Raw genomic sequence first — 12,890 nt, 5'->3', positions numbered from 1 at the left:
TTTACTCACAATAATTTTGAACCTATACAGGAGGGATGGAGCATCAGCCAGGCAACCAAACTCAAAGTTTCCAGGGTTGTATTTTGGAACGTAGCCATCAGCACCAGTGCACAGGAACACTTTCTCTATATTGCAAATAAAGGAGTCGCCCAAGTTCTGAACTGGATCCACCATCACTCTCCCATAAATTATATCACCTAAAAAAAAAGGGAAAAATTAGTCTTATTTATTCTTAAGAACGGTGGAAATTTTTCTGTATTAATGGACAGAAAAAAAAATATATGTATTTTCCATCAAGAGATCCACCTAAAGCTACATCAAATTGGTTGAACGAACACAAATGATCTTTTTTCCTCCTAATAAGCCAAGAAAAACCGATTCGGTGGCTAGAAGAAGGTGGATGTTCTGGACTGGCCCAGTCAAAACCCAGACCTCAATCTGATAAGAGAATTTGTCTTGTCTTGAAAAACAGCAGATCCACACACAAAACAGACTCCATGCTGTGACTGCAGCTAAAGGTGCGACTGCTAAATTAGGGGGTCTTCATCTCAAGTCCTCAAGGGCCGGTGTCTTGCAACTTGTAGATGTGCCCTTGTACAACACACCTCAATCAAATGGCTGAGTTATCTTGTCTGTGTGCAGTCAAACTCTCCAGAAACCTGCTGATAACCTCATTATTTGACAAAGGTGTTTTGAAGCAGAGGCATTGGCCCTCAAGGCCTTTAGATGAAGATCCCTGTAATACTGACTAAAAGGAGATTAATATTTATTTTTATTTGTCATTACTGGAATCATTGTAGAAATCAGTTTTTATTTAAACATTTTTTTTGGGGGGCAAAAAAGCCAAAAGTTTTTGTTTTGTAAAAGCGACAGGATGAGTAAAACATCCAAGGGGGTGAATACTTTTTTACAGACACTGTACATTGGTATGAAATAAGAAAAGACCTGTGCATGGCAACAAAACAGAACTATGAACTTTGTAAGGAGCAGAGAGACCTGTACCTTAAGTAAATAAAATAAAACTCAATCTTGAGAGGGGAAAACAAATCTTGATTCTATTTAAAGTTATTCCAGAACTGGATTAAACTTCCAACTTGGAATAAGATCTTCAGTTTTTCTTATTATTATTTTTTATTTCCTTTCTCAAAAAAGACAGTTCATTTTCTTTTATTTTTCTTCTTACTAAGTCAGAAAATGATGAGATACAGATCTGCTAAATCTACAAAAATGTTTCATGAAATATAAAAATTTTTTAAAGTAAGTTACATGATAGAGACAAAAATGCCTTGTTAAAACATATGGAAATCAAAGTTCTGAAACAGGGATTTTTGTAACACTTTACCCTGTGAGAAAGCCGTATCACTCTCCTGTCCGAAGCCCATGGAGCCATCTGACAGCCAGAGTGTCCGTTTGGACAACAGGATCATCTGCGTGTTTAAGCTGAATTCAGCAGCCACTGGATCGCTAACCTAGAATCACACAGAATATTCAGCAGAGGTAATATAAATAAATAGATCTGAAAACAAAGAAAATCAAAGTTAGGGATTGTATGGGCAATACAGAATATCTTTCAAATGCTCAAAAAACTTGTTTTTCAAACATGCTGCCTAAAATTGAAATTCATTAAGGTGAATGTACCTGTTGAAAGCGGATATCCAAATCAAAGGTGAGGGGCTCTCTTGGACTGCAGACAGGAGGGAGGGTGTACTCTAAGCTCGGAGGGGAAGTACAGGGGATCAACTTTACTGTGTACAAACCAGAGTAGTCACGCACCTGAAGTAGGAAAAATTATGTTAAAAAAAAGTTCAAAAAGATGAAAACTTTAAAAAATTAGGATATGTGCATTTGCAATGACTGAAAATTTTGATATTTTTTCTATAATTTGAATAAATTTGTAAGGAAAATGCCTTAGTGGGCTGGGAAGCAGAGCTGAGTATTTCTATTTGCGCATAAAAAACTTGCCAAATACACTTGCCAAACAACATATTCTGCTTTTGACTGTGTTTTGGTTTGGATGACTGGAGTCTGAAGAAACAAAGCAATGTTGCAATTTAGCAGCTTATTCATTTAACAAAATGAAAATGGACCTCGAAAGTGAGACAAATGTATACAACCAATTGTGTGCAGCCCAATGCTGGGAGATTGTGTTCCATTCCTCAGTCGTCAATTGTCACAAGTCATCCAATATGGCTTCATTGGACACTCACCACCCAATGTGTTCTCATTGGGTGGTGTAAACCTCTCTTAGAGGTTTACATTAGGGTTGTGGCGATGACAGCAGGCAGAACATTTTGTCCTCTCCCATTCAAAATTTTGGAAGTTGTCTCTGACAAACCCTGCTATGACAGTTTTGAAGATATAGGATCGCCACTCCAGAATCTCATCTTGGGAATTCTCCAATGACTAGTTTTGTTATTCCAGTGAGGGTGATGCCTCTGCCAAAAGCTGCTTGAAAATGCCAGAGAAGAATATGTACACTTTTTTATGGCCACAACCCACAAATTAAACTTTGCTTCTCAACCTACAAATGCATTTTCCTTATAAATATATCATCTTTGGGGAAAAGAACAGCCTTCACAACAGTATTAGATGCCAGGAAGCATTATTACAACAAAACCAAACAAACAAAAAAAAAAGATTCTCTTACTGTTTCCCCAAATCATAACAAAACTTTTACATACAGCAAAATCAGAGATGAATGTCCATTGTTGAATGGGCTGACTGTAGGTTGGCTCACTCCTAACAAGGCTGAGGTTAAATGTTAAACCAGGATGGTCTGCACACATGACCATTGAGGTCAGAGGTGAAGCTGAGGGAAAAATAATATACATCAGCATAAATATTAGAGTAGATAGATATAAACATTTGGCAAACAAAAGGACTATCAATCAAAGGTATCAAAACTTCACATTACAAGCTAAGTATTACATTTCTTTGAAATAAATATCTAGTTATAATCTTTATTCAAAATTACATATTAAGTAAAATTGGCTATTATATTAAGGTACATTTAATCATAGATACTTTACCTAGATGTGCAAGCACAAACAGGCCTCTGAATCGAGCCTCAGTGCGGAAGTTAACGACTAGTTGCCCCAGGCCATTTATGCGCATACTGGTAGGGTAGAGGGCACCTGCAGAGACGGTGAAAGACTGCTATTACTTATTAACTACATAAATTTTAAACATCCTTCTCAACAAACTTTTTAACATCAAATATTAACTCCAACCACTTTTCCCAAACTTGCCTTGCAGTTCAGCCTCTGGTGGAGTTCCAATGCCATCTCGCCACAAGATGGCAGTGTCGTACACAAAGGTGAGCCTTAGCTCTGTCTGCAAGTCAAAGTGCTGCCAGCCTCCTGCTCCCACAGGAGAATGGAAGACGTAGGACACATGCAGTGGGACTCGGAGGGTCACAAAGGATTGGATGAGATTCAGCACCTGTGGTAAAAACAGCATAATTGTGAGGTCTATTGCTAATGACATACGAGTTATGCATGCAATAAACCAACTATGGAACCACATATCGGTATTATCAATGTTAGATAAAGTCAAACAACAATACTTAAGGGAAGTTTAAAGATCATTTAGTGTGCCTTGTGGCAATAAAAAATTTCTCTTACTGATCTATAGCTGAAATATTTCAGGCATTCTGTGTATGAATCGTTTAGCTGTGCCTTCACAGAGTTGGTTCTGCATTTTCTGTTTCCTCAAATGCCTCATGGCAGCTGTACTAAATGTTTCATTCTCTAAAAAGAGCTGTCCTAAAATGGTCAAAGTCCTCAGAGGCAGCACTCTTTGGTATCTGCACTTTCCTCTGACCTGTGAGAGGTACCTGCCTGCACTAGCTATGTGTTCATGTGGAGACGTGCCTACGCCTTTGGGCATTTAGAACTCAGTCGAGTGATTTGCTGAATGGTCTTCTGACACAACCTGCTGGGTTTTAATAGATTCCTGCAGTCTTGTTAAGCTGGGCACTAAGCCCTGCACTGTGACATGACACTAAAGCAAGCCTCTACTAAGCTGTCTCCAATCAGCCTGCTGGCCCACTTAGGGAAGAACAAGGGTCACAGGGCACTGGTAAGAAAAGGCTGTTTTCTTTTCTACTCATCCTGTCATGTACATCCTAAGTCTGTGCTGGTGGACCTCCATTCTATACATCTATCTTTAGTTCTGTCCTTGAAAAAACCCAGGAGGATGAACAAAAGCACACAGTTCATCTAATAAATTATCATTGGCCCAAATATTAATATGTCTTTCCTCAATCAGCCAAGAAAAGGTGTTCATCATGTTCATTTACTTCTACTTGTGGCAGGTGTCAGGTATATGATTTACCTACACTGCAAAAATACAGAATCGTACCAAGTAGGTTTGGTTTAGTTTCTAGTGCAAATATCTTAATATACTTGGAAAAAAAAGACAAAATTAACTTACAAGTAATTTTTCAGCAAGATATAACACTTATCAAAAAATTACTAGATCCACTATTATTTCACTTGTTACATGATATTTTCCCCTTTTAGAAGTTAAATAATCTGCAAATGGATCCAATACTTTTTGATCAATATTAAGGAATTATTGACTTAAAACAAGCTCCTATGTCTTGCTGAAAAATTATTTGTAAGTTAATTTTGTTTTCTTATAAATGTACTAAGATAATTGCACTAACAAGTAGACCAAAATATTTGGAAATATTTTATTCTTGTAGTGTTGCAAAATCATTCATTCTTCACACCTTTTTATGTATTGTATCAACGAGTGCTAAGTATTTAATTAAAATACCATATGTTTTTTTTAAAAAAAACGTTTTTTATCTAAAACAAATTAAAGTTACATTTTCTTTTGCATTTAACCACTACAATGCAGCACAATCCTCACATTATGATAACTGTTGTGTGAAGGCACAAGCAGTATCCTAGAAAACATTGATCTGTAGCATCAGGCAGAACAAAGAATGTAGTAAACATCTCAACAATAAGTTTGTTGAGATGTTTAAAGCAGGGCTAGGTTGAAAACGTTTCAGGCTTCAAACATTTTACTGAGTGATAGTCAACATCCAAAATAAGGGAGGCTTTTCCACAACTGTAAACCTAACAACACATCTCACTCCACCTAAAGTGACAGGTCTGGCAAAGAGGACATTAATCGAAGAAGCAGGCAAGAGTCTCAAGGAGAAGCTGCAGAAATCCACAACTAGGCTGGAAAAATCTGTCAATAGGAAAGCAAAATAAAATAAACATAAAAGCAAAGCCAGAAGAAGTCCTAATTTCAGCTTGTTGCAAGTCATGAATGATAGACAGTAAAGACATGGAAGAAGGTGACAATATTGAATGGCTAGCTGGAGTTACACAAGTATGGATACATTGAGATAATGAGTTAGAATTGCCCAGAATAGGTCCAGATATTATTGCAAGACAGAAATCTGTGAGAAAAACTGGCCTGTTTAGACACATACTCTAATCTGACAAAATTTGAAAAAATGGGGGAAAATCCCTCCCTCTGCAAGAAAAAAAGCATTTACATGTCACACCCCAAAAGACTTGCAATTGTATCTGCAGAAAAAATGTGGCTTTACATGGTGTTGACTCAAATAATTTCATTCAAACACACTTCACACTTCTAAGATTTTCATTTAAACCAGTGTCATTGTCTATTCACCTCACAATTCTGTACTAAAATTCTCAAAGACTCATTGACATTTGTGATTGTAGAGGAAATATGGAAAGGCTTAACGTGCAAAAATACTTTTGCAAGGCAGCCGACTAGTTACCTGTCAAGACAAGTTCCCAAATGCCGCATTCACATGGAAATTATAAGGTTACAGGCAACTCATTTCCACTTGTTGAAAAAGGTCCTTATCACCGAGGTGATGCTTTGTTATTAAAACAAACCTGAAGCTATGTAAAGTGAAAATCTCCCATTATACTGAAAAAATGGACGAACTGGTAGAGTCTAACAGGCACAGAAATACGGGATATAATGGTACAGTGCTTCAGGGTTAAATTACTGATTCTCAGAGGGGATTGCAGTTGAAGTTTTTCACCATGAGGTGCCCTCTGAATTCTTATGGACCTCTTTTATCAACTCTCTGCCTTAATTAACTCAATGTGAACTAAGAGCAAGTTTCCAAGGTGAATGCAAATGTTGAAGCCTGAGCGGCATGTGTGCCAGAAGGCCAGGGGAAGATGGGAGATTTCGACCCTCCTGTGCCGTGTAAAACATCTGCTGCTGCAACGAGCTCTCTGTGCATGTGGCAAAAACGATGAATTTGGATTTTTATGAGACTGTCGGCCATTTACTGCCACTTTCACAAGACAAATAACTTTCTCTACCGGGAACAAAGGGGAGCAGGTGCTGGGTTAGACATTACTCGCGGGGACAAAACTACAAGCAATTATTGGCTTCCACACATGCTTATTCTTCGTTTAGAATTACTGGGTGGTTGGGTGGCAATCAAAGAGGTAAGTTTTAATAAGATCATAAATTTGAATCAATACCTCCTAAAAGCCACAAGCCTAACCCCCACAGATGGAAAGGGTATCTTGAATTGAGTTGAAGCTCCTAATTTTTAGAGGCAAAAGAAGAGTTCAAAGGTGAGCGGAAACTCAAAAGCAGTAATGTTCACCTGTCCATCAGTCCCGATGGTTCCTCCACAGTCACTGAGAAGCTCTGACATGTCATAGTAGCTGGTGAATTCCCACAAACAAGCCTCCAAGTTGAGGTTTCTGTAGAACCGTAGAGTGTTGGATCCCCTCAGAGAAGTGCTGTATTGGTAAGGCGCTGTCTGTCCAATAATCTCTGGATTCTTGGTGGCTTCAGTTAAAAAGCCGTAGTGGGTCTTGACCTCAGTGTAGTCCAACAAATTGGAGCAGCGATGATGGCCGACACGGGTCCCATCGGGGCTCAGCGTCAACTCAAAATTAGAAAGGGGTCGGGTGGATACAATAGGCAACATTCCTGTTAGAGGATACAAACAGGGGGTAATAACATGCTGTAGTGTCTAAAGCACTGCAGAAATATTCTGCACTCTTATAATTGTTATTACTGATGCATGTTGTTTTTTGCCATAGTGTCTTGGTTCTGTTTTTTCTCTCTTTCTGCAAGTGTAGAAGCAGACTTGTATCACATCTGCTCTTATCATGTTCTTTTTCTCTAAAACGTCCCTGATTTTCCCCCTTTCTTTTCCATCTCCCAAAGCAATTTATGAAGTTTTATATATAAATTAAGTGGATTATCATAGCAAAAGTCGCAATGTTAGTGCATATATCATTTCTCAAGTCCCTTCACAGATTCCCTATGTGATTTAGGTCTGTATTCTGTCTGGTTCATTCTGGCACACAAAAATACTTTAATCTAGATAACTTCCATCTAACTTTAGCCATATGGTTATATCTTTATCCTGCTGAAAGGTGAACATCTACCCCAGATTCAAGTCTTTTGCAGAAACAGGATTTTTTTCTAGAAGCATCCTGTATTTTAGTTTCAACCATCTTCCCATTAACTCTGACAAGCTCCCTCATGCTAACCAAAGAAAAGCATCATTACAACATGATGCTGTCGTCAGCATGTAGAAATGGTGTGTGGAGGATGATGTGCAGTGTTTGTTTTCTATTATACATTGCATTTTTTATGTAATTCAAAAATTTTAAATCGTTGCTCTTCTTACACGGCTTGTGGCAAAGTGCAAATAAAACTTCTCTCCATTCCTTTCAGCAAGGCCTTTGTTCAGAGTTCAGAATCACCTTGGAACGTTTGCCTGTTTCTCTCGTGGCTTTTCTGAAATGGTTCTATTTTTGAACAGACCTCAATGGGATCTTCAACGTATGGGATAATGTTTATAACTCAATCATTTTTAAAACATCTCCACCACTTTATCCCTGACTTGTCTGGTGTATTCTTTGCTCTTCTGATGATGTTTGTTCACTAATCTTCGCAAACAAACCTTTGAAGCCTTTCCAGATTACACGTATTGATACTAAGTATAAATCACACACAGCTGGACTCCCAGAGAATACTCTGCCTTTCAGGCACTTTAAAAAAAAAAATTCTAAACCTTTTTCTCTTACCATCAATGTGAGGCATGGTGACAGTTAATTTGATGAGGTTTGGATGGTCTGTTTCCTCTGCGCCGCTGTATCGCAGCCTGGCAGAAAATGGCTCAGCCCCAACCGTGCCTACAACACGAGGCTGACACATTCCTGAAAATGTGAACATATTAAAAGAAATATATATACATATATCCTTACCCAAAAAAGTCTGATAGAAGAATAATAAATACACAACACACCAGAACCTTTTTATATTGCTATACCTTTTAAAAATGTTAATAAGAAATGCTCACCCTCATCTGTGCTGATTGACACTATGGAACTAGTTTGTTCTAGTCCTTCATCCCCGTTAGAGTTCACAGCCCTGGCAGCACATTGGACCCTGGAGCCAGCCTGGAAATAGACTGAGTCCAGAGTTATGAGTTTGGAGGAAGTGAAGAAAGTGTCAAAGTCTACCTCCCTCATTGGGCTAGTGACACCATCTGGGCCGGTGGGGGCGCTAACAAGCCAGCGATAGCGAGTTAACGTGTTGTTGATGCTCTCGCTCACACAGATAGACCCTGTTTTGTGATATTCTGGATACTTGGGGTTACAGGCCTGGAAGAGGAAAAAGAGGAGTATAGGAGAAAAGCAGAAACATTTGTTTCCGAGGCAAATTCATTTTGTTAAGGCAGGTACTGACTTTACAATTCAACTCAAAGCAGATAAACATTATATAACTATAAGACAAAGTTAGAAATCAATTGACAATGTAAAAGAAAAGCAAACGTTGGGATTGGCTTAGCACATACAGTGACACAAATGACAGGGTATCCAGCCACAGGCAGAGAGGGTCTGTTTTGTTCGATGTCATCATAATTAAACAGAGAAATCACGATGGGAATGGAGGGAAACGTCACATCTGCCATGCTGTTGCTCTCTTCAATATAGATGATGGCTTTGCTCATCTGTTGATGGACCAACAAAAACATTTGTTATATAAGAAAACGAAATGTTACTTTTTATGTGATAACAATAAAAAGGTTGAAGTATGACCTTTGTTTCTGCCACCATGTTCTCGTCAGGCTTAAGATGGACTGTGAAGGCCTCCCTCATTTCTCTGACACCATCATATAAAACCTCCACCTCCACATGGTGCTCTGTGTCTCCCTGTCTGAACACGATTTCTGCAGAAAAAAAAGACACACACACAAAAAAACGAGAAAGTTTGAGAAGTATTTTCAGCAGGTCTGACTTGGCAGCTTGATAAAAGAGGCTGAGATTAATATTTACCCTCAGATATTGGATGGTAGTCCTCCCCTGAGGTAGCAGAGCCATCTTTGGTGTGCACTCGAACAACAGAGACCTTAGAGGTGTCTCCGACACGCAACACTGAGATCTTTACAACCGAGACTTGACCTTTTTTCTTTGGTTCGTTCACACTGAATTTGGTTTCTTCAAAACTAATAACAGATCCTGTGAAAAGACGTTACTGTGAAATCAAATGCTGCATAATAGTCACCATTAGTGAGACGCATAATATGTCACCAGCATTGTAAATCCGAAAACATAAAAGTCTCGACTTAAATTGATTATTTCATTTTGAATATTTAATATGACTACTAAAGTTCTACATGTAATTACTTTAATTCGGGCTATCGTGTGCATCACTGTAGGCACTTTTATATAATAGATTAGGAAAATAATTCTTACTGTCTGCATCATCTTTAATTTTAATGAGCGTTTCATTTTGCTTTCCAATGGATGCTCCAAATGGAGATTCGCTCTTTGGACTCCCCAAGACGAGACGAAGCTCTTCTTCCTCCTCATGTTCCGTGTCATCAACCAGCACAAGTAAACAAGGCTTTTCGATCTCACCTGCAAAATAAATCACAGAGTAAAACTGAAACTCAGCCTGACATCTTTGCATCGGTACATATAGAGCTAAAAATGGAGACACATGTCAGGTTCTGCAACACCACCTGGTAGGAAGGTAATGATGGATGCATCTGTGTTTGGCCTTTCATTAAAGTCCATCATCACCTGGGCTGTCCCCTGCCTGCTGTAACAGCGGACTGTTGACTTGTAGCTGATGTCGCCACTGCGGTACACCATAGCTGAGATTTGTCCTGAGCTTTCACTCCCCACATGCACAGCATGCCGGAACTGCACTTTGGGCACTGAATCAAAAATAATTTTAGCTTGAAGTCACAAATCCTTTCATAATCATCGGGATAACTTTCAACAAAGCGTTTTCACTCACAGTCAGAAATGGAGTCATTGATGATGATGGACGTTTTGCTCGGCTCGCCGAGGATGCCGTTCATTGGCATTCGCAGCACCAGCTCAAACTTTTCTGGACCTTCCAGGACCGGTTGACCAAGATCATCCAGGATGGTCACGCGGAATGTTTGCATGGTGACGCCCGGAGCAAAATCCAGATTCCGGCTGATCCCCACATAATCCACACCAGCTGCACACCACACAATATAGATCTTTCAGATATCATTTTTCATTTTGTTTAGTTTTTCATTCAATCAGTAATAAGAAATGCCTTTAACTGAAATGCATCTTTCCGTTCTAAATCTTTTTTCTTTTTCTCTCAAAATCTTAGTTCCTTTTAGGTTGTATAAGCTATTCTCTTTTTACAAATCTGTTTTGAGTGTTGTTTGGGAAAAACATTTGTATGCACTGTGCACATACATTTGGAAATGTTGCACTCAATATTGAATTTGTGTGTGATCCCTGTCTCCACTTACACTTATGACTCAGCCACATCAATTTTCCAAATATCATTTAAAGAAGAATTTGTTTTAAAGTTGTTTTTTTCTGTAAATCTTATCATTCATGGTTTACTTTTTTTTTTTTTTTTTTTACCTATATTAGACAAATGTCACATTGTATTGACTTTTTATTGGGAAAAAAATAAATAAATGAATTAGGATTTTTTTTTTTTTTTACAAACTCTATGTAGGGGAGATATAACTTAGAAAAATTTCACTATGCAAAATCTCAATCCTTGTCTCTTTTTGTGTCCCATGTTAAACACACCTGAATAGTGCTGTTAATGTGATTCAGGTGTTAACAGACAGAAACATTTGAAAACTTCAGGCACTTGTGTCAGGTTACTCGAGGACTGGAACCCGACACCAGTGCTTTAAAGACAGACAACTAAAATGAGCCATAGAGGCAATAGTTGATCTTATATGGAGAGTAGATTTAAAATGCATCTCATCTGGTTTGTGAATGTCACTTGTTGAAATAGATGAAAAGTCAAACTAGGCAAATAAAGTATACTGTCAACCCTGTGGCAAAATATTTTGTCACACAGATGACAGTTATGAGCATTTGATGGATATGTGATTTTATTTAATAAAAAAAAACAGCATTGTGAGGGACTGGACAGGTCTCCAACCACAAACAGATTCTTCTTTTAGCATTCTCTGAAGAGCCTTTTGTACTGAAAGCTCAATCTCTGCCTGCAGGCCATTTTTCACATATTTATAACCCAGCTATATGTGGTCTTGGATTTTCATTCTATTGCATATGATTAGATGCTAGGTTCCTTTTAAAGCTGTTCCACAGGTAGAAGAACAGCTGTTAAGAGGATAACCGCCTGAGGGTCAAAGATAATAGAAGCTGCAGGGAAGACTTGGGGAAAAGGGAATCAGTCCCGTCCTCCGAAGTGCGTGGCAATATGCTGAGTTTCAGCATGCACGCCTGAAACTCAGTTGGCACTAAGACTTGCATTATATTCATAACAATGTGTACATCCTGAAACTGTTTACATTCCCCAGGCCATCCACTCTTTTGTAGCAGAGCTCAGTAAGACAAAGGCTACGTTCATGCAGCAGGTCTTGATGCTCAGTTCCAACTTTTTGCTAAAATGTGGCTTTTTTCTTCAATTGATTAGCAGCACTGCTAATCATACCTGGCCGCAATAAAAATTCTCTGAACAGTTTAAATCCCAACAGAAAAACATAGACGTCACACAGCAACAAATTGTTTAAGGAAGTAATAATGGATCGAGCCGTTTATGGATCAATTTAAAAGTTTATTCATCAATGAGACCAGAACAGCATCATCACAAGATCAAATTTCCTTCATAGGTTCAGAAGTTTCATAATTATAACTTTCAGTCATTGATAATGCTCTGATTTATCATGTCTAGCTTTTTCTGGAGCAGAATTAAGATGTATTTCTCGTATCAATAAGTTAAAAGTTCAATAGAACACCACATGACTATTTAGACTGCAGACACTTTGAAAACAATTTGACACATTTCAGGATTAGTACCACATATGGAAGTCGCACAAATCAGATTTATTTATTTATTTATTGGTGAAAAGATTGGAATTGGGTCACTCACACTGCATAGAAAAAGCTACATATAGATCGCATTTGGGCAAACAAAGCAGATTTGGGTCGCATTTGCCTGCTGTGTGAAGGTAACAAAAGAGTGGCTGGACAGCAACTTAAGCCTGTTATTCAGTTTCGTGTGTGTTAATGTAAACATGTGCAGGACTCTGTGGTTTTAACAGAGGCACATACCCTCAGCTGAGACCGGATCGGTCCTTCTGGAGCGGACTGTCACAGTTCCTCCTTTGGAAAGATCAGACCCTGTCCTCCACACTTGCACCTCCACAAAGGCGTCACTCTCGTCCACGTGGTATTCCGTGCTTCCAAAGTAGAAAACCGGAGCTAGGAAAGAGAAACGAGATCTGAATGAAATCCTATGCATATGGAAAGGGAAACATATGGAAAATGCTTCAAACAAACACTGTTGAATTTTGATGTAATTACACAGCTGAATCTTTAATAGCTGCACACATACATTATCTCTAACTACAGGAAAACTGAAGG

General features: G+C 38.5%; 1 protein-coding gene across 3 annotated transcripts in view; it reads right to left on the bottom strand.

Annotated features, from left to right (window-relative positions):
• frem2b (FRAS1 related extracellular matrix 2b) overlaps window positions 1–12,890 on the bottom strand; it is a 59,713-nt gene that overhangs the window by 4,231 nt on the left and 42,592 nt on the right. The window contains exons 7-22 of one of the 3 annotated variants that reach the window (XM_055028182.1): window positions 12,579–12,728; window positions 10,291–10,500; window positions 10,010–10,207; window positions 9,741–9,905; window positions 9,321–9,503; window positions 9,084–9,214; window positions 8,840–8,995; window positions 8,342–8,645; window positions 8,067–8,198; window positions 6,626–6,957; window positions 3,249–3,441; window positions 3,030–3,134; window positions 2,682–2,809; window positions 1,639–1,773; window positions 1,343–1,469; window positions 10–197 (exon numbers count right to left, since the gene is read on the bottom strand). In XM_055028182.1, coding sequence (XP_054884157.1) covers window positions 10–197; window positions 1,343–1,469; window positions 1,639–1,773; window positions 2,682–2,809; window positions 3,030–3,134; window positions 3,249–3,441; window positions 6,626–6,957; window positions 8,067–8,198; window positions 8,342–8,645; window positions 8,840–8,995; window positions 9,084–9,214; window positions 9,321–9,503; window positions 9,741–9,905; window positions 10,010–10,207; window positions 10,291–10,500; window positions 12,579–12,728 — 2,837 coding nt within the window. Of the gene's footprint in view, window positions 1–9; window positions 198–1,342; window positions 1,470–1,638; window positions 1,774–2,681; window positions 2,810–3,029; window positions 3,135–3,248; window positions 3,442–6,625; window positions 6,958–8,066; window positions 8,199–8,341; window positions 8,646–8,839; window positions 8,996–9,083; window positions 9,215–9,320; window positions 9,504–9,740; window positions 9,906–10,009; window positions 10,208–10,290; window positions 10,501–12,578; window positions 12,729–12,890 lie in introns of those variants that run through there. The other 2 variants (XR_008605851.1, XM_055028184.1) reach the window with 2 other exon arrangements.

This window comes from Poeciliopsis prolifica, unplaced genomic scaffold (genome assembly GCF_027474105.1).
Source record: "Poeciliopsis prolifica strain line A6 unplaced genomic scaffold, Auburn_PproV2 SCAFFOLD004, whole genome shotgun sequence".
NCBI lineage: Eukaryota > Metazoa > Chordata > Actinopteri > Cyprinodontiformes > Poeciliidae > Poeciliopsis > Poeciliopsis prolifica.
Note: the sequence above shows the minus strand (reverse complement) of the source record. Positions and strands in the feature narration are given on the sequence as shown.